Source organism: Cydia pomonella, chromosome 20 (genome assembly GCF_033807575.1).
Source record: "Cydia pomonella isolate Wapato2018A chromosome 20, ilCydPomo1, whole genome shotgun sequence".
Classification (NCBI taxonomy): Eukaryota; Metazoa; Arthropoda; class Insecta; order Lepidoptera; family Tortricidae; genus Cydia; species Cydia pomonella.
The window spans coordinates 4,243,695-4,270,952 of NC_084722.1; the positions used below are offsets into that span (position 1 = coordinate 4,243,695).

At 39.3% G+C, this 27,258-nt stretch overlaps 1 protein-coding gene across 1 annotated transcript in view; it reads right to left on the minus strand.

Annotated features, from left to right (window-relative positions):
* Window positions 1-27,258, minus strand: part of LOC133529098 (uncharacterized) — a 57,728-nt gene that overhangs the window by 23,888 nt on the left and 6,582 nt on the right. The window contains exons 4-14 of the mRNA XM_061866718.1: window positions 16,287-16,623; window positions 15,670-15,825; window positions 14,832-15,017; window positions 14,115-14,239; window positions 13,416-13,575; window positions 11,579-11,674; window positions 8,927-9,051; window positions 3,061-3,202; window positions 2,122-2,304; window positions 1,254-1,385; window positions 532-669 (exon numbers count right to left, since the gene is read on the minus strand). Coding sequence (XP_061722702.1) covers window positions 532-669; window positions 1,254-1,385; window positions 2,122-2,304; window positions 3,061-3,202; window positions 8,927-9,051; window positions 11,579-11,674; window positions 13,416-13,575; window positions 14,115-14,239; window positions 14,832-15,017; window positions 15,670-15,825; window positions 16,287-16,623 — 1,780 coding nt within the window. The remainder of the gene's footprint in view (window positions 1-531; window positions 670-1,253; window positions 1,386-2,121; window positions 2,305-3,060; window positions 3,203-8,926; window positions 9,052-11,578; window positions 11,675-13,415; window positions 13,576-14,114; window positions 14,240-14,831; window positions 15,018-15,669; window positions 15,826-16,286; window positions 16,624-27,258) is intronic.

The window sequence follows — 27,258 nt, forward strand, 5'->3', positions numbered from 1 at the left end:
TCCGGGCTTACTTGTGCACTCCTTCCACCATGTGCTGTCCCGGCATGCGCAACTGACCCTCCTGCCAAAGACCACGGCAAGCCAATGATACAGTAGTGTGGGGCTGGTGTAGTCGAGGATAGAGGTCGACGGGAGTAGAAGAACCAGACCGAATACTAGCATCGTAAGTTGTGTCCCATGTGTAAGTTGGGTGACAATGTAATATTATGGTACTATCGAGCTGATCTAATGATGGAGACAGGAAGTGGCCATAAGAACTCTGTATGAATAAGAATTGTCTCGATGAGTATTAGTTGTCTGTGGGAAAAGTACAGTCAGCGATAAAAAATTTGCCGAAAAAATAGTACACGCGCACATTATAATATAATGTATGAATTCTCATAAGAGACTACACACTACACCGCACGCACATGTCACGCGGGCGGTGTGACAACTTTTATGAGGTTTCATACTTTACAACACGCAGGCGCACATCTAAGTACACGCATCAGGTGTGCACCGAATGCAGATGTCTGATCGGGCGTTACTTACGTCCCTCTCCCTTTCTCTCGCGAGCTGCGCGTTCCGCGCCCGCGCGTCGGAGAGCTGCCTCTCCACTTCAGCGGCATGTGCCAGCGCTTCTCCTGCTCTGCTCATTAACGCTAGTTTCTCGTCGCTCGCCACTTGGACCTGTATTAAAGTTTGAGAGTAAGACATGTATGTATATATGTATAAAATACATGGGGACACGACTTGGTCACATTTCGTATTAGCGACTAGTGGGAGAATGCATCCAATCGCAATGAGAGACCGAAAAAAGGAGGACTCTGTTCAGAAATGGCACAAAAATTACAATATTGAATGTCGATATTTGTCTAGGTCTAAGAGACTAAGTTAAAAAAGATTTTTTAGTTAAGAGTCGAGTCTTTTTAGTGTTTTTGAAGCATGACCCGTGTTTTTGAACAGTGATGTACAGTCAAAGGACTCTTTTGTGAAATGACATACATAATTTATGTGTGGAATTATTAAAGTGACGTTTTACGAAAAAAATTACCATTTTACTTAACATGATTTACAAAGATAATCTGTCGAAGATGGCGTGTCTATGTCTAAGTTACTAAGGTAGGGTTTACCAAGGATGATTTTACACTCTTACTACGAACAATGACCTCAACTGACGCGTGCCTACAGCCTAATATTAACTTTCGTGCATTGCGATAAGGTTCACAATGACGCGTCGCGCATGAAAGGCGTGGCGTTGAAAGGTAAAGCACCTGTATCTGCAGCTCGGCGGTGGCGTCCTGAGCAGTCTGGAGTTCGGCTTGAAGCGCAGCTTTTTCCTGCCGAAGCTGTTCTAGCTGGAACTCCAGCTCTGAGATCGTGGACTTGGCGTTGTTGCGGGATACCTGAATGATGACACATGTTCAATTTTATAATAAAATTATGTTAAATAGATGGAGTTGGACACTAAACAAATTTTTCTACTCGTTGAATAAAGATTTCGTATACCAAACTATAATTGCTTACTTTTCAGGTATGGGCGCCTTACTCAACTATAATATTCATTTCGATACGCTGTAGTCAACTATAAAAAAAAATCAATTACGTGCCGTCGCGCTCCCATAGAAAAGACTAAACGGTTAGTCGCGCGTTAATGTCTTTTATACTACATTTTTGTTTCCTGAGATGCTTATCAATTTTCATTACTAATTTAGGTTTATTATAATTTTCATTACTTATTTAGGTATAGGTATTACAATAGTGATATAATGCAGCTTTTAAATTTCATAACTTACTCAGGCAACTCAGCAAGCTTTATTGTCTTAACCCGAAACTCGAGTGAAAAGCTCTCTATTATATCACATGGTGTGGTGGTGGTATACAATATTATTATGGAAATGCTAGAAAATCCAAGAAGAAAAAAGAAGAAACAAGCCGAGATCGATGCCTTATACATCGGTCGCTCTCGTTTTTGTTTCAATATTGTTGCTGTTGGCAGTTTTTTGCGGCCTCGCAGGCTTATTTTGTTCGAGGCTCGGTATCGAAGAAAGCCTATAGTTGTCGACAGTACGTTTCCTTGAAGCGTCCCATTTCAGGCAACTAAAGCTTGTCTGTGCATGTGGTAAGAGTGGAGGAACTGACCAGCGCGTCGTCGTGCAGCTTCCGGGCGTCGCTGTGCGCGCGGTCGAGCTGGCGCTGCGCGTGCGCGAGGCGCTCGTGCAGCGCGTGCGCGCGCGCCGCCGCCGCGTCCGCCTCGCGCCGCGCCGCCGCCGCCGCCGCCTCCGCCTCCGCGCAGCCCTCCGCCGCGCCCGCGCGCTCCGCCAGCTAACGATATATTTACATTTAATAAGGTACAAGCGCAACGTGACATTCTGTATCGATAAATTATACGACGTGTTTTTTTCCGTTATTTTCAAAGGTGCATTCCTGACATTAAATTAAGTACCTTTCTCAAAGACACCGGTATTCTAATTAACTCCATTTCGGAAATAATTAATAATTTATTTTTATCTTATAAGGTCCTTACGAGCGTATACACTTGCCTTAGGGCCTGTTTACATATTGATTAGTTACTAGTACGAGTGTATACATTTTCTACTAAACGTAAGTATGTACTATGCCGGACGATTGATGTTCAAAATGACATTGATATGTCACAGTTTTCAACTGTTTGGTTGAATTAAATGTAATTCCCGTCTTACAACAACGTTATATGCAACATTTAATTACTTTATATATATATATATATAAAAAAAAATCTTGAAAATTAACTATACCATTTACTTCCCTTAAACGCGTATGTGACCATCTCAACATTCAAAATGTTAAGGTTCCTAAGTCAAAACAAAAATATCACTGTTCTAAAACTTCTACAACTTATACTCAATTAAGCTTTTGGTTCCAAATCAGGCATTTTGCGGTAAAATTTTGAAGTGAGTTATAAATATTAACCATGCTACATTAAATAGTCCCATTACTATTAACAATTAAAGAACCTGTGTTTGCCTCGCTCCCACTAATTCTCGCGCGGCGCCCGCTTCGTATTCCTGTTGTAAACGTTCTGCCTCGCACAGTAGGTACCTTAGCTTTAGCCTGCTCCAGTAGTTCCCCGAGCGACGTGAGCTGTATCTGCCTCGCTCCCGCTAATTCTCGCGCCGCGCCCGCCTCGTGCTCCCATTGTAGTCGCTCTGCCTCGCACCGTTCTACTGTGCTTTCTAATGTTCTGTAAAAAATGTGGTGGGTCATTTCGTATTTTAGATTATAGGTACCACTACCACCATCTACCACATGTGTTCCACGGATATGTTGGAAATAAAAAAAATGTATTCTCAACGCTGGCAACGTACACCTGTATGAGTACATATTTATGTATCATATTATTTATGTATGCCTACCTATATAATTTAATAATTTTGTGATATTTTTTTTGTCATTTTACTCTGTATTCTAACCCTGCACAACTAAGATCTTTCGGTTTGGCTCATGGTTGACTGGTAGAGAATGCCTTCTGGCATTAAGTCCGTCAATTGTACTCATCATGTATTGTGCAATAAAGTTTAAATGAATAAAATAAAACACCTATGTTCATTCCGTAACTTTTTCCTTGATCGCTTACCATGATGGCCGCTGTATGTGAGTTCTGTAAACTAATTTAATATTTTAACTAATATATTTGTGAGTTATCGTATCTCCTGTTACCTGACACATATGAAGAGATTGTATTGAGTGTTTTATTTGAGAAACCATTCTCCTTCTAGCCTAGCCACTAACACGCCATATTCCATTGCACAGCGCCGATCTCTCCTACAGAATAAAGGTAGGTAGGACCGCAGTAACGTACCTTTATCCGCGGAACGTCATAATTATACGATAAGCAGAACTATTCACTTCTTACTTACGCTTGCAAATATTTGTATACAGTGTTAATGTCCAATAAGTCCAGGCATGCCATGAGATGAGATGTACTCATATTGAATAACTTTTATTAAAATGCAAGACCGGAAATCTAGAAAAGAATCGACTGTTCCATAGAAAATATTGACATGTCATTCCCCAAATTGAAAAATCAGCAGGTACATGTTACGATTTCAAGATTGGATGCATAATAAAAGTTGCTCAGTAACTCTCAAAGCTAAGGTAGACAACAAAATAACGTTGCATTTTTATTTACAGCGGGTTATTATTTGTAGGTATATTTTCTGTTCTTTTAATTATAAGTTAAATGCGATTACTTATTTCGTGATACTATTCAATAAGTATTGCATAACTCTTAAGGCGCGGTGTATAGTAAAATGCGCTATTTTTAAATCGATATTTACAGGCTTGTACAAGGATTTCATCGATTATTTTCTAGTATGTATAACTTCAGTCTTTGAACTAGCCGTATGCTTGTCAGAAACACGATGGCTCATCTTTTTCTCGATAGATTTTTGCTTTGAAAATATGCTTAAAACTGTATTTATTTCGATATTTTAGAAGTACTATGATGAATATCAATATGAAATTTACTTCATTCAATAGCTTTTAAGTAACTCTAACATTTTGCTTGTCAGTTTATCGATGCGTTAAATTTTTCATTCATAATTATGAATTCAACATTTTGTCTACTAAACGTTACCCTGCGCGGTAATACCGTCAGTACGCCAGTACGCCCGTGACCACTGTCAGCGTCGGACCTGTGCTAGTTTAGCGGACGTTACATAAAATGGATAATCACACTATAAATACACAAATATGTTATACACACAATGTTTTCATCACTCTTACGAAGAAAAAACTAATTTTTAAGCTAATTGATTCTTAAATACGGTGACATTTCAGACATCCATCTGTCATATTATCTTTTTTGACAAGTTTTACACACGCACCTGTCCGGCATACAGCCACGATTAACCAAATGATGAAATGGTGCCTTGCACCCGAGTTAAACACTCTACTTTTCATTTTTAATACGAGGAAGGTAAAATACATGTACATTTTAAAAAACACTGCTAAGTATAAAATTCAGTAGTACTTATTTCGTGAGGGGTACCTACTTTTAATTATCAATTTAGGTAAAATAATATTTTAAATGGCTATTACAGTAATAATCAAATTGAATACCTATTTTTAAACGTAAACAAATCAAATTAATCCGCTTGTTTAATTTATATAAGTCATTATATTGGAACAGCTTCATTTTTAACACATACAGGATGCAGGAGATATACTGGATTTAAATAGTGCTTAGTGAAAGGTACCATTTCACGTTTTTGTGGAAGTGCTCAAATGGCTGTAATAGTTTATGTTATAAGTGTTGAATTTGTTTGGTATTTCTGGTTTATTAACTTTCATATGGTATACACTTAAGACTTTATTTACAACATTTATCAACTATTTTATTTTGTAAGGTGAGCAGGAGTGATATTTACCCTTCAAATTCCATTCAAAATTTTGTAAGTACTCGGTTCGGAAGTTCGTATATATTTGTACCTCTCGCCAATATTAAATAATAAACTAAATACGCTATTCGATTAGAACAATTAAATTATTGTCTTCTTCTTCTTGGTCCCTCAATGCTGAGGATCGTGACATCATGTCCTTCTATTGAAGTTGTCCTTGTTGTTGTTAAATTATTGTAATGTTTATGCATTTCGCCACATGCACCTAACTAATCAAACCTAGCAACAGTGACAGTTTTCCAGTTTCCTTATTAAAAATGACTACCACCACAAAACAAAGTTATGATTGGAGGTATTAATTTTCTATGTAGGGCTTAAAATTCAAAGGTTAAGTCATAAAAAGTGCCCGTGAGGAAACGGAATTTTTTTAACCACGTATTCCTGAGGTCATAAGAAGAATTTCATGTACAAGTTTAAGTCAATTCCGCAAAAAAAAATTGTTTTTTTTTTTTTTTTTACTTTTTGTATGTTTTTAAACATATTTCAACAGAACAAGATCATGTTCTTGGAAAATTTATGGATTAATATAAATTGGTACATTTTTTTTCGTAAAAATTAGTCTATTCAAATGGTACCTTGTGACTTTGATATCTGTCAAGAAGGTAGTCTAGACTAGGTCCCAAAGTGGCGACTGGCGACATAGCCATCAAAAAGGCGTTATGCACTAAAACACAACGTAAAATATTTTTTTAAATTGGTATTAACTCTGAAACTAGGCGAATTAAAAAAGTTTATATGACATTTTTGCCTCTAAATACGATCCGGAATATACTGTTAAAATTTTTCCGTTTCCTCGAGGGTACCGTGTATTTACAAAATAACCTCTTTAAAAATCAAGACAGAACTCGACCTAGGCGTTCGATCCCGGATGAACGGTCCTTAGCAACCAAGCGTTAACAAGCGTGTGTATGTATGTTTTCCTTGTCTAACTTGCTAGCTACTTTTGGGCGCTAGAAGAGCGTAAATATACTTCAAAGCCTTTAATTTTGCCACTAAATATGGCAACACCTCACTAACCACCCTCTGTTGGCCGACAGCTTTCTGGCTATCGCATCGACCCGTGAGTGATGGGCCACCACTTGAAGGGATAAATAACATAGTTGACGATAAAATAATTTTGTTCATCGGAAAGTTTTGTATGTTAATTAACTTTACGGAACAGGTCTTAACTGTACTTCTTTCCAAAGGAAAATAATACTCATTGAGACAATTCTAACAACCTCAAACGCAATTTGGTTGCGATATTTTGACACAGAGTTCCTATGGCCACCTCCTCTCTCATGCATCAGATCAGCTCGATGGTACCATAATATTTCATTGTCACCCTACTTACATATGTATGCAGATTTTCAACTTCATCTGAAACCTCAGTGGGTCAAATATACTTGTAATATTTGATTACAGACAGAGTAGACAGACAACAGACTGATTCTTTATTAGACATTAATTAAAGTCAGTCAATTATACTCATTACTATATAACTTCGAAGTAGTAGTAGTAGTATAAGTGCAATTTTGCCATTATAAACTTTAAATAATAAATAATAATAGCAGTTTTCTCGACTTTTGCATTTAAAATTTATAATCGTCTTCATTGTCGTCAATTCAAAAAATAATATAGAAATAGTCGTTACAGTTAGAGTCATGGTTCTTTTTAGAGAAGATAGCATAATTTATCTACTTTTTGGAGCTACATATGCTTGTGCATACCTTATGCTTATGTTTTCAGTTATCTCAATACCAGCAAAAACATGCTACCTTTTTACGTTCACTTCCACAAATTACTTAGCTTTGCTAGTATTCTTCCTTTTTTCACTACTTGCCCGAAATTGACTTCTATTGCATTTTTAAGGTCAACTAAGTTTTGAATAGGTATCTATATATGATTTAAAGCAGACAGTTGTAACTTTTGTCTGAATTAGTAAGTAATATTATTTCGACACAAAACGATTTGGTATCATTTTACTAGGTTCTCAATTTGCCGCGGTATACTCTAGTATTATATATAATTATCAAATTTTTAATTTCATTAAGTTTAAATCATAATCAATATAAATTTCCGGAAAAGATCCCAGAACTAACAAACCAGAATACGGATGGCGTCAGAATAAGGACGTAGGCTTGCTGCGAGCGCGGCGCGCGGGGCGCCCGCCTGCCTGCTTTACCACTTCGTCTGCTTCACCCCCTCAAAAAACTAAAATCTGTCTATAAGAGCGCCTTAATAACAAATTCTAACATCATTCAATGTCATCCTTACTAAAGTTTTTCGGTCACTTTTTCCTCGTCAGAAGCAATGGACCGAGAAGATGTTTTTAGTGGCAGTTTTTGAGTTAAAATACTAATAGCAGGAAAACAACAGATGAGATCACTTCCAACGTGAATGACCTTGAAAATTGTGGACGTCGAAATACCATGTTACTACAGACTAGCTCGCGTAGCCAACATGCCATTCGTTAACGCTCCGTAGCGAACGAAACGCAACTGTCATTGTCGCTCTTACATGGAAAAGTGATAGAGAGGATGACTACGCTACGCTACGGAGCGTTAACGATTGCCATGTTAGCTACGCGGGCAGTAAATAAACTAAAATAGCATGCGATACAAGAATAATTTCGTACATTGACCCTGTTCCTATCTTTATCGCACGTTCATACATATATGAACAAAAAATTGTCGTACAGCGTATGCAAGAAATAGGTTCCTAGTCAGAACTTGTAAAAGTTATAATGAAAAATACATTTAGGTGGCGAACTTTTTGATATTTAACAAATTCAACACATTATATCAGTGAAAGAATAAGGATCGAATTCAAACGGCGTTCTAAAAGTTTTAATCATGTGTTTCGAGATGGCAGTACATTTACTGTGGCGACAAAGTTTACTTTGACAATCCACCTCTATTTCAAATTCTCTTTGTTCATACTTAAATATACTCCAAGAGCCGAGTACCATCTGTTATAATTTTGGTAACTAATTTGTTAGCACAACTGCCTGCGGGCGGCTCGTATACGAGAAACCAGTTTGTCCATGTGACCGAAACAACGTAAACACAAGCGCCACTGAGCATCGGATTCGATAAAATCATTTCGAGAATCTCGCATCCTCGGTGGCGAGACCCTACGGTATTTTGCTGTTCCGGTCGCACAGTGGCCGGCAGATGGCAGGTCAATATACGAAATTCTTTGTGCTTAGAGTCCGTACTTTAGTGGTTAATTATACTCTGTATCTTTAGGTATTTAAATAAAAATAAACAAAATGTGACCCTTAAGCCAGTTCAGTGTAGATGAAAATATTACATGATCCAATAATGTAGGTTAAAGTCAGGTCGTTCAGTGACAGATCCAGGAGGTTTTGTATTTGGTTGGATAACCAATCAATATTATAACTACCCGAAAATGTACAAATTGTACCTAAAGATTCAGAGTATATAGTCAAAGCATATATTGTAAGAACATTGATTTCCAGCAAAATGGTCAAAAATACGTCAATCAAACGCAATATAACTTACCTGACTCTTTCAGCGAGCGATTCGTTCTCTTTGGTTTTCTCGTCCAAAGACGTCTTGGTCTCTGCTAGTTCTGCTTCTAGCTGCTCTTGCTTGGTGATTAGCAGCCTACGCTCTTCCTGGGACACCTGGAAACCGTCATACCGGTCAGGGGCCCATTCCTCGAACGGTATTAGACTAATATTATTAGTCCACCAACTGTCACGTCGTATCGTCGGGCTACCATGGTAACACACTAGTAATATTAGACTAATATTATTAGTCCACCAACTGTCACGTCGTATCGTCGGGCTACCATGGTAACACACTAGTAATATTAGACTAATACCGTTCGAGAAATTGGCCCTTGGCATAGTGGGTAGTGACCCTGCCTATGAAGCCGATGGTCCTGTATTTGTTCGTGAGTCATGGATGTTTTCTATGTATTTAAGTATTATATATTATATAAATCGTTTTCTGAGTACACATAATACAAACCTTCTTTGCTTACCGCGGGACTTAGTTCATTTGCGTAAGAATGTCCCTATAATATTAATTTATTCGTTCTTCTGCGTGGAGCTATTAAGAAATTGAGAGGTCCTTTTGGCTCTTTTGACATTTACAGTGCGTCATATATCGTCAGGTGATAAGCAAAACTCACTAATTACAAAAAAATAATTAAACAAAAATCAACCTTATTTCAGTAGTAATATGGTTCATTATACATACATACATATTATAGGACATTATTACACAAATTGACTAAGTCCCACAGTAAGCTCAATAAGGCTTGTGTTGAGGGTACTTAGACAACAATATATATAATATATAAATATTTATAAATACTTAAATACATAGAAAACACCCATGACTCAGGAACAAATATCCATGCTCATCACACGAATACATGCCCTTACCAGGATTTGAACCCGGGACCATCAGCTTCGTAGGCAGGGTCACTACCCACAAGGCCAGACCGGTCGTCAATTATGGCTATGAACTTGTGGTAATAATTAGCGAGCTTTGCTTGGCACCTGACGAGATCAGGGATCGGAAACCGGTATTTTTTGTATGGGAACGAAAACGGTATTTTTTCGTTCTTTGTTAATTACTTCATTTCTAATTAGGCAATCTAATAATACGAAGTCGTTATCTGAAAACACAACTGAGTCCTACATTTAGAGTATAAAATAAACCGAAATATATGGTTATTTCGATGTTTTTGCAAAAAACCGGTTCCGATCCCTGGACGAGATAATAATAAAGTTATTTCGTTTTTTTGTTACAGGAAACCTAGCGACACAAAAATTTACCACAAGCGTAGTTAATGGCTCAAAAAGTGGAATCTTAATCAGGGAGTTTCAAATTTATCTCAAAAAGTGGAATCTTAATCTGGGAGTTTCAAAATTATCTCAAAAATTGGAATCTTAATCTGGGAGTTTCAAAATTATCTCAAAAAGTGGAATCTTAATCTGGGAGTTTCAATTATCTCAAAAAGTGGAATTTTAATCTGGGAGTTTCAAATTTATCTCAAAAAGTGGAATCTTAATCTGGGAGTTTCAAAATTATCTCAAAAATTGGAATCTTAATCTGGGAGTTTCAAAATTATCTCAAAAAGTGGAATTTTAATCTGGGAGTTTCAAAATTATCCCAAAAAGTGGAATTTTAATCTGGAAGTTTTTAAAGTTATCAAAGGAATTACAAATCTAATCGAAATTAATGATTTATCGTTCATAACAATTTCAAAATTAGTATTAAACAAACTTTGTTGGTAACACTGATTTTAAATGCCTATGGCTTCACCTAACCTTTGACGGCTCCCGACCCCACGGCAGATCAATAAAGCGATGGCTCGATGTCGTCAAAGCAGATATGAGCGTAAATGCGCATAACTGTATAATTTATTTTTGCATTTAATAATTGTTGCTATCTGGATTATGATGTTATTTTTAGTCATTATTAGAATTTATTATTGACGATCTCAATATAGATTCATATAAATTGGCATGAATGTAATTTGTAATGCAATCGAATGTTTTTTTTAAAGGTTTTATAGTGTCGATTGAAGACACAGGGCCCTCGCTAATGATACGGGCGACCCTGTGTCCGCGGTGACATTTCGAAAGGCTGTTTTGATTTATGCGATGCCGGGTCCGGCATCACCATCAGTCAAGAAGCAATGGTGATGCTCAGTTTAGAGACCCGGCGTTGTTTTAGTGATTGAACTTTGATGGACCCATGGTCCCCGCATTGAGTACGGGCGGCCATGGGCCCTGGAGTTGGTGGTTGAGATTTGTTTTTTGTGTTGCGAAATATTTAAAGTTTTGATATTTTAGGTTGGTTGTGCGAGTTGGGACCGCAGTAGATGTTGATAACACTACTCGACGAACGCTGCTGCCCATACGTCGGTTTCCCTTAGTCACCTTTTACGACACCCACGGGACGAGATGGGGTGGTGCTATTCTAAGACACCGACACCACACGGCGGTGCAATCGAATGTTGTGTAATAAGAATCTGAATGGGCTCACAGGAGAGAACGCCCAGGATCGCGCCAAGTGGAGGAAGGCAAGCGGAAGAAAAGGAAGGATAGCGGACTCTAGCAAAGGACGGGATAACGCTATAGGTAGAAGAAGACTTATTTGAGATAATAAATAAAACCATGAACTTCGAGATACCTTGAGAACTGCCAGCAGCTGTTGGTCGGTGTCTCCAGAAACCAGTGCCTCTGGTTCCACGCCTTCGCGAAGCAGCATTTCCTGAAGAGTGTCCACCTAAAAAGTGGATATCAGGTTATTAACCAATTTGTACTTTTCTTTTTAAAATGAAATGAAAAATCTTCATTTTTATCCTTTTTAGACAACTATTGTATCATACATTAATAGCCTAAAACTAGCATACATCATCATCAATTTTCTCGAGTTGGCCCGTCATTTTTGCCACGGCTCATGGGAGCTTGGGGTCCGCTTGGCAACTAATCCCAAGAATTGGCGTAGTTTTTACGAGAGCGACTGGCATCTGACCTTCCAACCCAGAGGGTAAACTAGGCTTTATTGGGATTATTCCTGTTTCTCCACGATGTTTTCCTTCACCGTAAAGCGACTGGTAAATATCAAATGATATTTCGTACATAAGTTCCGAAAAACTCATTGGTACCGAGCCGGGGTTTGAACCCTCTTACCGCTAGACCACCAGCGCTTCTCTACATGCAATCATAAAATATATCAAAGAGAATTTGAAATAGAGGTGGATTGTCAAAGAAATCTTTCGACACATGATTAAAACTTTTAGAACGAAATTTGACAATCCTTATTTTTTCACTGATGTGTTTATATTAGTTAAGTGTCAAAAAGCGGCGCCATATAATAGATCTAAGGCCAAAGGTATGGCGGCATCGTTTCGAGCGATGGCGAAACCTTTAACCGATGCCCGGTAAGATGGCGCCACTTTTTGATATTTAACAAATTTAACACATATCAGTGAAAGAATAAGGATCGGTTGTCGGCGTGTGCGTCAGCCAACTGAGTCTGTAGGTCGGCTAGCTCGACTAGTGTCCCTCTTGTATGTTCGTACCTTAGTGCGACTGTCCTCTAACTTCTCAGTCTGCCGACACAGCGACTCGAGCAGCACTTGCTTCTCGTCGGCCAGCCGCTCGTTGTCAGCGTGTGCGTCAGCCAACTGAGTCTGTAGGTCGGCTAGCTCCGCTAGTGTCCCTCTTGTATGTTCGTACCTTAGTGCGACTGTCCTCTAACTTCTCAGTCTGCCGACACAGCGACTCGAGCAGCACTTGCTTCTCGTCGGCCAGCCGCTCGTTGTCAGCGTGTGCGTCAGCCAACTGAGTCTGTAGGTCGGCTAGCTCGGCTAGTGTCCCTCTTGTATGTTCGTACCTTAGTGCGACTGTCCTCTAACTTCTCAGTCTGCCGACACAGCGACTCGAGCAGAACTTGCTTCTCGTCGGCCAGCCGCTCGTTGTCAGCGTGTGCGTCAGCCAACTGAGTCTGTAGGTCGGCTAGCTCGGCTAGTGTCCCTCTTGTATGTTCGTACCTTAGTGCGACTGTCCTCTAACTTCTCAGTCTGCCGACACAGCGACTCGAGCAGCACTTGCTTCTCGTCGGCCAGCCGCTCGTTGTCAGCGTGTGCGTCAGCCAACTGAGTCTGTAGGTTGGCTAGCTCGGCTAGTGTCCCTCTTGTATGTTCGTACCTTAGTGCGACTGTCCTCTAACTTCTCAGTCTGCCGACACAGCGACTCGAGCAGCACTTGCTTCTCGTCGGCCAGCCGCTCGTTGTCAGCGTGTGCGTCAGCCAACTGAGTCTGTAGATCGGCTAGCTCGGCTAGTGTCCCTCTTGTATGTTCGTACCTTAGTGCGACTGTCCTCTAACTTCTCAGTCTGCCGACACAGCGACTCGAGCAGCACTTGCTTCTCGTCGGCCAGCCGCTCGTTGTCAGCGTGTGCGTCAGCCAACTGAGTCTGTAGATCGGCTAGCTCGGCTAGTGTCCCTCTTGTATGTTCGTACCTTAGTGCGACTGTCCTCTAACTTCTCAGTCTGCCGACACAGCGACTCGAGCAGCACTTGCTTCTCGTCGGCCAGCCGCTCGTTGTCAGCGTGTGCGTCAGCCAACTGAGTCTGTAGATCGGCTAGCTCGGCTAGTGTCGCTTGGAGCTCTTCGCTTGTACTGAAATGAAAAGTTTTAACTATTAGAAGGTTGTCAGAATGCTACCCAAATAGACTTGATAAGAACTATGAGGATTATAAGTCCAAACTAGAAGAAGACGACTAAGTTTTCACAGGCTCTGTATTCAAAGGACTTCAAAGTCTTTAAGCGGAGTTTAGAGTTAGTTTTGAGGTGTGAATGGAACGTGTTATTTTTATTTAAGTAATAGAGACATAAGTATATCGGTATTAAATTACTAAAATTTCTGTTGCAAAAAATAAGGTGTCTCTAGAAAGGACCGGAGTTTTGTTACAAAAAACTCGAACCCTAACAATTACAAAAAGCGAAGTCAAATCTCAAGTTTCTACATAATGACTAGAAACAAATGCTAAATATGTAACCGAAACCGGCAAAACGCCCGACTTTGTCGCTTGCCATAAGGACGAGATTTGCTTGTATCTCTATACGAATAACCTGCTAAGTGGGACGTTTTGCCGGTTTCGGTCACATATGATTCGGGATCTTAAGATTCGGCAGATGGTTTACACTTTTCAACTTACCTATAGTGGTGCTCTTCCATCTGCAGAATGCGATCTTGAAGGCAGGCGACCGACACCTCACTGAGCGAGGAAGACGAATGTTTGTCCCATTCGGGTGTGCTCGCATCCCCGCTATCGCCCTCACCCTGAGACAAAAACATCCTCAGATCATGGCGTGGTCAAATCAATACTTAGCCACTGCCGAAATAATCCAAAAACAGGACACTATGGAAATATTGTAAACACCCAATGCTGACTGTCTTTTGACCGACACCATCAATAGGCATTTTGGGCAACGGGATGGGCAGCATTTTGAAACTTTTTTGTCGTCTCATCACAAATTTGTCGGCACTGAAATTAAGGTACCATTTAAATTCCAGGCAGCTTCATTTTGCTAGAATCAATTTATATGAAACCTTTTCCTGTCAAGTCTTGTATATGACTGTGTGCGTATTTACGCCGTTATTCAAAGAAGCGTGCCTTCTGGCCGGTGAAGGATGTTATTCCGCAACAGAATTCCGATGTTTATAAAACGAATGCAAAAGATGTTTTACAGTGAAATCCGAATATTTAGAGCAAATATGAGGAAAAGTGATGTGTAGATTCGCATTCGCTTATTATTATCTTTGAAGGTTTTACAGAATTCCATCAGGGCGTCGCTTACGAACGTGTCTATTTGAATTTGAATGGCAGGAAGCTAAACTTTGGCCTCTGGTCGAACATTCCTTTTCCACTTACGTTGTGTGCGAGAGCGATAGACGCAGGCGCCGAAGAGTGCATCCTCCTCGGCGCCGGCGCTAACAGAAGTTGCCTCTTCTCGCTGTCGGACAGCGGAGAGTGTGCCACGCCACGCAGTCGCGCGCGCAACGCACCGTTCTCGTCCGCTAAACGCTCCAGCGCCGCTTCCCGCTCCGCTTCTGCCATCTGGAAATAAAGTACCTAAGTTTTAAACGATGTAAACTAAATGTAGGAAACTTATAAAATGCAAAGGTTTTGTCAATCTACAGTAGAGGGTTAACCTAAAAAGGATTTATTGGAGCGTCGGCATGGTATTTCTAAAGGATTGCATGTGACATCCATGCCACCAGACCTATGCTGACAGTGTAGGATGTCTCGCTGCATCTCCTAGTCTCTCTACCAGCTCATTGGTCCTCACTTAGATACACTTACATCGGTTCTCCTGTTGAGAATTTGAGGTTAGCACAGTAACATCCCAATATCTCAGCTGCAATACCTAAACTTGCACCTTTAATATTCTTATCTCGATAATTCTCTCACCTTGAGTCTTTCCATCTGGGTGCGTAGCCGTTCTTCTCGTTGCATCTTTCGACCAACTTGTCGATCCTTGCTTGGAGTTCAGCATGTTCCATGACGCTTGTAACAAGTTTTCTCGATCAAGCGATTATATTGTATTAAGGATATTAACTTTCTCACCTTAAGCCTTTGCAGTTGAGAGCGTAGCCGTTCTGTCTCGCTGCATCTTTCGACCAGCTCATCGATCATGGCTTGGAGTTGAGCACGTTCCATGATTCTTGCCTCTAGTTCATACCTGTGTATACTCGGATAGGTGTCTCACCTTGAGCCTTTCCAGCTGGCAGCGTAGCCGTTCTGTCTCGCTGCATCTTTCGACCAGCTCGTCGATCCTCGATTGTAGTTGAGCCCGTTCCATGACGCTCGCTTCTAGTTCGCGGCGAAGAGTTTCCAGTTCTCGAGCGCCTGATGCTAGCGATGCCTAATTGGACAGATATATGTAGTTAGAACAACAAGGAATATACAAAAATGCGTCAATATTCAATGGAGGAATGGTAAACTAAGTTGAATATGACTTTAAAACTCAGTTTTAAGGCCTTGGTCTCCGGTTGACGCTGTACAATTAGCCGGAGAAGTGCATGGCGACTTTATCAATGAATTCATTCATAATTTCTCTATGCAATTTCGCAGCTCACTGTACCTATGCTACGCACTTTTTCTGTTATGGGAAAACAAAATAGAAAAAGCATGTCTATAATCGTAATGTGTCGAGTTTCAACTGTGCTGGTTAGTCAAAGAGTACCTAATAGGTAGTACCTACTACGTCTGACTGTCCGTCAACTTACATCAGTTTGATAGCATTGGCTGCTCTCAAATGCGGCTCACACAATCAGCCTCTCAACCGGAGACCAAGGCCTAAATACGTAAAATAATAAAGCATACCTCAGACGGTATTCTTGGTCGCAGCTCCACCTCCTGGAAGCCCGGCATTTCCGCATTCAGCATCACCGGCAAGCTCACGCACTCCTGCGAGCCCCGCAACAGCTCCTCGGCGCTATCATACGGTCCCCGCGCATCTTCAAACTCTCCCTCCCCCTCTTCTACTACCGCATTATTATTCCCTAAATTCTTCTTATGCGCCTTATGCAGCTTCTCTTTAGATCCGAAGATCTTTAAAGTCTTATCACGCGTAGGAGCGACCTTATGATGCTTCGAATCAAGACTTGATACAGATGGAGCGCCTTTTAGTGCCGGCTCTTGCTTCCCTTGGCTTGGTCCTCTACGGAATAGCGATTTGAATTTCATCATCTTGAACACTTTTTATATCATGTTTCGTTCGTTCGTTGTCGAGTAAGTTTTTTGTATCAACGGCTCGCGGTTCGAATTAGCGTCGGTAATGTCGGTGTTGGTACACAGTTTGTCTATAAATAGATGGATTATCAGTTGATGTTTTAGTTCATTATTCCACATGTTCGATAAGATAACGATTAAAGCAAATTTATATGACATTAACATAGAAGAGATTCGAAATATCTCGTAACCAGATCTCAGTATTGATCATTTCATGATGTGGCTATCAATCATTCGTGAAATGATCCGTTGGCGACATTACGAAATAACCAAACTTATATTAACATAACCATATCTTGAACCGATCAATTCCAAGATGACACATTATGAAATTATCAAAATCGATGATCTAGCCACGACATAAATATTAAATATATACCACTAGGTAAATGAATACAAGCAACCAAATACAACGAAAAGACGCAATATCTACCAAAACAATCCAAAACATGACAAGGCACTACGTGTAACGTAGACATCAAAAATATCTGACCATGCACTTTTGAGAATAGCAGTCGTGTCCAGAATTTATTGTTAGTGCTATTTTCGAGCATTTATATCACGACGAATGTCTGTTAATTTACAGAGATATGACGTGATTGCAACGAATATAACAACTTTTTAATTATCTTCTCACTTTATCAAGACACCTTCAATAAAACATGTTATTTAAAATAATAATTCATTTTAAATAAATCGTTACTTAAACACGGATTACTCAGTAATCGATTTAGGTCTAACTTAACTAAGTTCTTCAATAAGTTTAATCCTAGACGATTATATAAGCTTTAGTATTCAAAAACATTATAACTTAAGTACTAATTTATTCAAAACGTCTAGGTATTCTAGTTACCGTATGTTGTATACCGTAACTAATCCATTTTAAGTAAAAGCTGATTTGAAGATTTTGGCCTAAGTTAATTTCCCTAAATGCAAGTGCTTGCTTCGCATTGCGACGCCTGGCAAGGGTGGTGTCCAGGGATGTGGTAAGGTCTTGCTATTTTGCCACTGTGCACTCGATCCTCCAATACGGCGTGGAGCTGTGGGGCCGCGCTGCCGAATGGGAGCGTGTCTTCCGAGTGCAAAAAAGAGCCATCCGAGCGATTGTGCAGGTAGGACAAAGTACATCTGCAAAACCGCTCTTCAAGGACCTCCAGATACTCACGCTGCCCTCCATGGTGATATACCAAGTGGCCGTCTATGTGCGATGTCACCTTAATGAATACGCGAGAGGAGCTGACGTCCACGGTCGTAACTTGCGGAACGCCCACAAACTCTTGGGTGTTCAGCATAGGTTAGCTAAGTCAGCGAAATTAACGCACGTGATGGGGCCGACTGTGTACAACCGACTGCCGGGTCATGTCACGAATGCGCCGTCATTAATTAATTTTAAAATGCAACTGAAAAAATGGCTTATCGAGCACACTTTTTATAGCTTTAATGAGTTTTTAGAGTACAAAACAAGTACCTAAAAACTTAGATTTAATATTAATTTTATTTTTTTATTATTATGTAAAATATTACAAATCATGTTTTGTAAATAATTAATTTTAAATAATATTGTGACATATAATATGAATTATTATGAATAAAAAAAAAAAAAAAAATAATAATAATAATAATAATAATAAAGTAAGTAGTGTGCTATTGAACTATTGATTCTCATATTAATTGATTCAAAATATGCCTTATTTCAAAGACAATAGAGTTAAAAATCTGTCAAACGTAATAGGTTTCATACCAGCAAAATAAATGCAGCGATCGAAACGCAAAATGCATTTAAATTTCAATTACCCTTCCTATGTCAATTTAGTCTACTAGGGTTACCAAGCGTCAGGAGTCAGGACTATCTAATATGACGACTACGTCAGGCAAAAAATTATAGTAAATTCTAAAGTGGATATCGTGTCATTCACGTCGACGCGAGCCTTAACTCTTATTGTCATGTTATTAAATACAAATCTGCGCGTCATCGTGGATGACACGAACTATATACGTATTAGACAGACAAACAGACACGAGTTTGTAGACAAAAATCGTCATGGTAGGTTTGATAACAGAATTGGACCACGAGCGAAGCGAGTTGTTCCAAAAGTGGAATCTTAAGCTTCCGAGGGTTTCAAGCCACTGAGTGAAATGCAAAAACAACAACACGAGGAAAATACTAACTGTCAAACATTACAAATCAATTTCAAATGACCTTGTAATTAAAAGAAAAAGTCATTCAACCAGCCAACACGAGACGAAGAAACAAAAACAACTCAAAAATGCATCAAATTACTTTGTCCTCTTGTGAATCTTGTAGCAAAGTAATTTGATAGAAATAAAAAATACAACTTTAGACTTTTGATGAAACGCAAAATAAAACTTTTCATCAGTTTTTGAAGAAAAAGAGAACCTTTACGAGCTGACATAGTGAATAGCTAATTCCTTCTTGGAAATTATTTCAAATTTCTTGTGGTTGCTTTTACACCGACTTTTCCAGTTTAAGACTGTTAAGTAGTATGTGCTGTTAAACTAAGGATTGAACTACAAAAGTACCAATTAAAGTAGGTATAAGTACTGGGTGTCCTCAAGCAAGCATAAGTTAAATTATTATTTACAGTAAATTTTATATCCATCAGCTTAGACTATGGTTAAACATAGACAAGTCATTTTAATCGACTTCAAAAAGGGGGAGGTGATCGTTTGTTTTTTTTTTAATAAAAAAAATAGAATTTAAATCAGGATATTGATGTCTGCCAACCCTAGTGGGCAGTCCCCCAACGGACGCTCCCCTGTCCTATGCTAATAGGGTACACCTAGGGGCTTTTTATTCTTTATTTTATTGCTTTGTTCATTTGTTACTAACATAGATAGCGTTTTAATGTTCTTTGTGTTCACATTCAAGGACGAATGGGATCAAAAGGGGGTTATGAATGATTGTAAAACTATATTTATTTATTTATTTAATTTCTAATGTTATAATCTGTATTGTATTTGAATAGAGATCAATACTGAGTTATGGATTGTAAAAAAAAATGTATAACTATGTCACTTATTCATACAAACCAGGTAGCATAAATGAGTTATACTTTTAAAATAAAAATTTAATACTTATATTATAGGTACCTAGGCACTGTCTAGTATATACCTATCCTCCTGAGACACCGAAACAGTTGTTTTATTTTTGAATTTGGAACCCTTAGTTTCACAAAAAAAGTTCAAAATAGATTGTGGAATATGTACAAAAAAATGTATATAGGTACGTACGGGTGCGCGGTTTCACTTCGCGGGCGCACTCACGCGGGTGCCATTGTAGGTCAAATCAATCACAAGCGTCCGCGTCAGCGTTGCTGTGCCCGCTCACCCGCCCCGTGCAACCGCGCCAACTAGCGGATGCCCTTAGGATACTATATGTAAAGTTATTGAATTAGTGGTAAACCAAAGAATGCACATGCAAAATTCGTGTTCGTAAACTTGGTAATGTCTACATTTTTAACAAACGGCATGTTCCTGGTTAAAAAAATCAAGATGTAAGAGCAGAAAGTGTGCAGATTTCTTCATTCTTTACAGAACTGCGCACGAGTTTCAAGGAATTTTGAGCCGAAAGTGAAGGACCCGCGCGAAATTGTCTTTTCATACAAACGTAGTCCTCATTTTCCTCTCTTTATATTAACATTATTTTAAAATATTTTGACACAATTTGTTGTATATCCACCACGGCTATGCACCTACGTTTGAATTTTTCGAGTTATTAATTAGTATAGCAGTTAGAAGCATTTAACATTTCGTATGAGATCTGTTTTTCGCTCCTAATTTTTATAATAATCAGTGATCGGAACTATGGGAGTAAAACTTTAACAAAACTTATCAAGCGGACGTAAAAAGAGTGCTTATTGTCTTAAAAATATTCGAATATCTATCCCTATGGACATGAATATTTTTAGGGCTGTATGCACTATTTTATGTCCGCTTAACAAGTTTTGTTAAAGTTTTACTCCCACAGTTCCGATCACTGGTAATAATCAAAAAAATTAAAAATGTCAAACATAGGGGCCTATAGCTATGGTTAATATACATCAAATTATGTAACAATATTTTCCATAATGTCAATATCCAGAGAGGAAAATGGGGACTACGTTTGTATGAAGAATCGGCCGTCCTCTTTCCTCTTACCGGAACATCATCTCGGTAGATGGATGACGCGTCTTCATCTTGAAAATGCACGAAGCTTAGCTGTGGACTGTATCCATCTACTTATCAGTAGCAGAGGGTCCGTAAAACATTATTCCCACCAGCTGGCCTTATTTTCAAACAGTTGAGATTTATTTCGAACCCATAAAAAGGAACACCATCGGTGTATTCCCGGGCACAGATGGGAATAGGCGCTACATACAAATCATTCCTATCTGTGCCCGCCTCTTGTATGGCGGTGGTCACGTGGGGCAGGGACAGATGGGAAATTGGGAATACACCAAACCATCCCAACTCCGGCTGGCCTTCGAATATTTCTGGTACCCAAATATCGATTAGTTCCCGATTTGCGGGATTCTTGTTTCGCCGGAATATTTCACTTACAGAAAATCAAACAAAACTATGGAAATATATTAAATAAAATTAGGCCGTTTCCTTGAAAATATGAATCGAACCGCTTTTAAGGTAGTTGTAGTTATGTCCTATTGTGCAACAAAAATAAAATAATAATTTATAGAATAAGTAATAAAATATAATCACACGCTTTTTTACCTAACTGATTTTGAAACAAGAATCCGACGAAACATGAATCCGACGAAACAAGAATCCGGCGAATCGGAAACTAGCCCCTATATCAACTAAGTATAGTGCTCAAACGGCATCTGATCGCTTGCGCCATCGACCCTGAGCGTTGGGAGGAGCTTGCTGGAAGGAGGTCTTCTTGGCGTTCTACCATCCATAACGGTGTCAAAACATTCGAAGATAACCGCCTCACTAGCCTAGACATAAAACGCCAGTTACGGAAAGAGAGACCTAAGCCCTCCTACGTGTACACGTTCAACGCAGCTGGCCAACTTTATTGTCACGCGTGCAATAGAGTATTTAAGAGCAAGTTCGGCCTGGCCAGCCACATTAGGGCTCATGCTAGACAACGTCCATAATGTGTTTATTTGGGGTCGCCGTCATCGAACACGATGAGGAGGACTATATATATATATATATATATATAGTTTCCTATATTTATACCCGAAGCATCGCACTGCATACGACCTAAAGGAGCTCGTACCTACGTCCGCTACCATAACGTGATGCAAAAATTGCATTTGCATACAATGATGTAAAAGGTTTGTACCATCTACAGTGTGGGTATCGTACAGTAAGTACAATAGCTGGTGTGTAGGTGCTGTGAAATTAGCCTTGTGAGAATAATCCAGCCTTGAAGGCTGGTGACTTTTGATCAGCAAGAGATATTGAATCGTCAAGCTTGTTCGTCTCTGTAGTTCCAAATCTCAAGTACCCGTTTTGACGTTAAGATTCGTTTGGTTGGTTGAGAAAGACATAAACTACAAATTGATATAAAATTCATCTGTATTTTGTATAATTTTGAACATCCTTGTAGATTGTAAATGTCAAATTTGTTGAAAATGCCCAAATTGGAGCGCCTCAAAACTTCAATCGAAATCCAGAATTTGAAACATAGTGTGGTGACTATTTTCCGTCGGAATTCTTCTTGTTAAAAGGGGCCATATTGGGCATAGATATTATTAATTTAACTTTCAAAACAATGCCTGGAACCCACACTATATAGCATGAAGGGGATGCGTGCGTGACCAACGACAATAATCGCTAATTTGATGTTTCGTTCCCTATCCTGCCAGTCGTTCGAGTAACGGTGTCCAAAACATGCAAGTGGGTGCGGCACTAGGTAAGTAGTTTTTAACAAAAACTTAACTTTAAATAGTAAGTAAAAAAGTTTAAAACCTTAAACTCGACTAGTCGTTTCCGTATAGAACCCTTTTGAAAGTCAGATGGCACAAAAACAAATTTATTCATCATAATCGGCTTTTTAAATAGTACTTTTTCAAGTTTTTGGGCGACATAAGGCTTCGGAATATATCTTATAGATAGATATATAGACTACTGAAATCATTATACGGTTTCTAATGCCAACGCCAGTACGTTCTGGCCAAAATACCAAAGGCAGTTGATAGTCGAAATACCATTGTAAGGTTCATTCTATTTCATTTTTAAAGGGGTTTGCTGGGGTAATTCCGAAAGCCGGATAATCTTGTGAATGGCTAATATCTACTAAACTAGAAGCACTTTAATGTGGCAACAATAAATAAAATACTTCAGTAAGCGATGCCTGCATTCGAAATTACCCCAGCAAACCCCTTTTACCAAAAATTTTAAGTAGGTTAATTAGTAGGGACGTGAGATGTAAGGTTGATATTTGAATAATAACAATGGAAACTGTATGGATTGGATATGCGCTAACGGTAATACAAACGCGCACTCAACAATTCGACACGCCCAAGGCCGACATTTATCAAGTTATTATTTAAATCATTTACAATAGCAAGATAACGCCATCGCGATAAGTCATATACGTATGTGTAACCTTCACTCACACAAGGGACATTGATCGATGTTGAATGAAAACTTAACAAGAGATAAAAACAGGTTATTTTAAAGCTTGTAAACAAAACGTAAAAGCGCGCGAAAATCAACCAATAGGAACGAATCGCTAGGAATGCCACTTTGGACGCGATCATTCAAAAAAGGAACAAACTAAGCTTTTTACCGTTTTGCATTAAGTTCTCAGGCAATTTAAAATCAATCTCGATCTTTATACGTCTCGAGTGAGTCCAAAATGGCAATTCCTTTTTTGATTTGATAGTTTGTTTTTAAACGCAGTAGTGACACGGATACAGGGTGAACGGCCAGCCGTGGCCGCGGGAGGTCGCCCGCTGCCGATATGGAAGCTTGTCTGTTGTCTATGGTTAATATTCTATTTATGGAGCGAGCAAAAATATCCATAACCATGATGAATGGAGAAATCTTTCAAATCTCAAATGAGCTGGTTATCAATTCCTTACAAAATGGCTTCAGTTAATTCGTATTCAAATTTCAAATCACAGACAAACCATTTGCCTAGGATGTCACATAGATTTAACGCAATTTTCAAATTACCTACGGCGTATCAATCGCTACGAAGCGTTTTGATTGTCACCTTAGACAGGCCCTGAGGGTGCCTTGCCAAGATGACAATCGCTTGCGCTAAGACAACGAATGGCAATGTACCTCTCTACGGACTGTCACTGTCACATTAATAATTATGGAAGATAGAGACTCTCTATCTTCCATAATTATTAATGTGACAGTGACAGTCCGACAGTTAAGTTGCATTTTGTTCGCTACGGAGCGATACGATTAGCATGTTGGCTACGCACCCTGACCATATAAAATAGATATAGCCCTGAACTTACATGCCAATAGAACTAAGGTGGTCGACCCGCCACGGCCTAGAAAGGACGGTCTGTCGCGTGCCAATCATGGTAAAGGTAAAACGCGCGAATCCAAGTGAGGGCACGTGGATGCAGTTCGTGCCTTGATGGTTATTGAATGAGAGATCATAAAGCGCAGGAACAGCGGCATCGATTCAACTCGGGGAAAAATCCTTTCAGCTGTTCTTCTCCCCGGGTCGCATTTCTCAACCGATTGAAATCTTGTGGGCAAAATTATATGGATTTTATTTGTCGGTTCGGTTTTAGGAAATGTTTCACAATGGCGGAGAAAACGGGGTTCGTGGGATCTACCTCTTATAAAGCCATTAGTTTATTCCATTCTTCTGGTACAAGTGAACAAGTAAAAAAAAACCTCCAATAGGTACTTATAAATCTTTAATATTACCTGCAGAAATTTAGCAATGTACTTAATTAAAAATAACTACCACTTAAAATTCGAATATGTTGTTTTCTAGCAGCAAAGTACCGTTCTTCATTTATTTTTAGTTTAGTTTCATTAGCTGACATTTCTGCTCAATCACATTTAATGTCGTAAATTGGGTGTGACATAGCGTAGGTTAAGTAGTGGTCATCCTTATTATCAAGAGCGTTGAGCATGAAATCGGGATTGTCGTTTTGAGCATGAGCACTGTCAATAAAAAGTTATTGGGATCATTGTTTATTATATGGCCTTAAGTCAGGCCGCGACAGTTTCCGTGGAAGTGGCTTAACTGACACCCCTCTGTCACTCCTACAAGTTACCATAGGCAAAAAAAACATTTATGTTAATCCAGGATAGCTGTCCCATCTGTCTGTTTTAGGTTTCGGCGCATATATGCGCATTTATGCATTTATATAAGTAGTGAACCAAATAAGTACCATGTACTTTAGTACTTTGCATAGTCATCTTTGTAATTTTAGTCTACTACACGTTGAAAAGTTACAGCTTATAGTTGTTAAAACTCATCGATTACATATTCAGGTAATTCCAACCTTCTTATCAACAAGGTTGTCTTATGTCGCAAATTACCTTATCGTATTTATTTTGATTTCGTTGATTAGATTGCTATGACGGAATATCGTTTTAATTCCTAATTGATTCCTCAGTATTATCCATTTCACGAAAGAGTTCTTATGAAACAGCCTTTTAGGAATTTTTATTTCTAATTTAAGAATCTTATTAGAAACGTAATTTGTGTTCTCTGAGTTCTCTTATCTTTCACTTTCAGTTGACTTATCGATTTATTAACGTTATCTTCTTAGATCTCTCTTCCTACCGATTCATCATAAAATATATCAATCATTCGAGTGTCTCGCACAACTCGAGCCTGGGAATGGGAAACGATCTCGCGCAGAAAGTCCCGTTGCAAAGTGCACTGTCGACTAGTTCTCTGTGGAACCAGTCCGAGTGCAATTGACCTTAGACTTTTCATAAACGTTTAGGCTTGATATTTGATAGTTGATTGATTTACAAGAAGTTTATCAGTATCAGTGATGTATCGTTTTGCTAGAACCTACAGTGAAAACATGCTTTAATAATGGCGTCTTTCTTTATTTCGGTTCGATTATTTGAAGTTGGTGGAGGCCTTTGCCGAGCAGTGGGACACGACAGGCTCCATATAATAATAATAATATTTGAAGTTACCCACTCTCATCCCTCATTGCCCAACGAAATCACGGAAGTTCGCTCTTAAGTACTTTTATTCAGAATATTTTAGAGTGCTCTTCAAGTATCGACGTCTTGCTGTTTTGAAAAACGGCGGTGACTTCAGCAAATACAATGTTACTCATTTTAAAAGTTTTAAAAAATCTACCCAAGGACTCTTTCGATGTGTCGTTAAACTAAACTTTAAAGTATTCCAAGTTCGATGACTTGTTTATCTATCCCTTGCCAGCTACCTTCGTACGTAGGTATCTATTACTTGGCGTTGAATACCACAAAACAGGTTTGAAATATTCGGCCTTTTCGCTTGCATACAAAGTGCTAAATTCACTTAAGGACTATTTCCACCAAACGGCCCGCATCGCAACGGAACAGAAAGAATTTTACGGTTTATTAACGATACTGAATCATATTCGCACTGTTTTTAAGTCTTTATTACCAAGCTACGCACAACAACCTCTCCGCGGGCGTCTTCCGCGGCATGTGATCTTCACCGAAAGTATCCTGCGACACGCGATCGGCACCGTTTGCTTGCCGTCGTGTCCGTTCGGAACCTTTCGGCTGTCGTCGCGTACGATCGAGGTCGTGGCCTGGCGAGCCCACCAGTCATCACTCATTTTCGAAAGTGCACGCGCTGCATAGATAATTATGCATCATGGATTTAGAGGAAAAGTTGATTTGTTTGGTGCAAAAGCACACGTGTCTTTATGACATTAATTCCCGCTACTATAGTGATAAAATAAGCAGGCAAAATGCGTGGGAGATTATCAGTAAAGAAATCGGAATTCCAGGTAAGAAATTTTGTTTATTTAATATTTTTTTAAATATTATGTATGTAATATAGAATTAATAGTTAACATCGATTTATCGATTGATTTTGCCACTCTACACGCCCTCCTTCTTTTCTTTTCTTTTCCTGTTTTGTGTTTTCTGTTGATGTTCTTCTTCTTCTTCTAATGCAATAGCCAGTAATGCTACGTCAACTTCAACCATTTTCAAAAATTATAACACGTCAACGTGGTAGGAATGACACTAATTGACTGAGCGCGGATACGCTTGCAAGCAACGGACGTACGGTGCCGATCGTATGCGTCGACATCCTGCCGGCCGCGATCGGCTGTTACCGCCCGACCGTATACGTCGACAAACTGCCGGACACGTTCGGTTGTCGCCGCATCCGTTCGTATTCTTTCCGTTCCGTTGCGATGCGGGCCGTTTGGTGGAAATAGGCCTTTACATTTCTGCATTAAAGACCTCTGCTATTTAACTATAAGAGACAGGCCTCTATTTACATTGCATGGCACCGGCGTCTAGGAATGACATTGGGGCGCCAGAGACTCATTATAAAACACATTATAGGTATTAATTGTTCAAGTAACAATGCGCTGTATACCTACTACAGATATGATCGTCTGGTCTTAATAACAAGTGCTTTTAT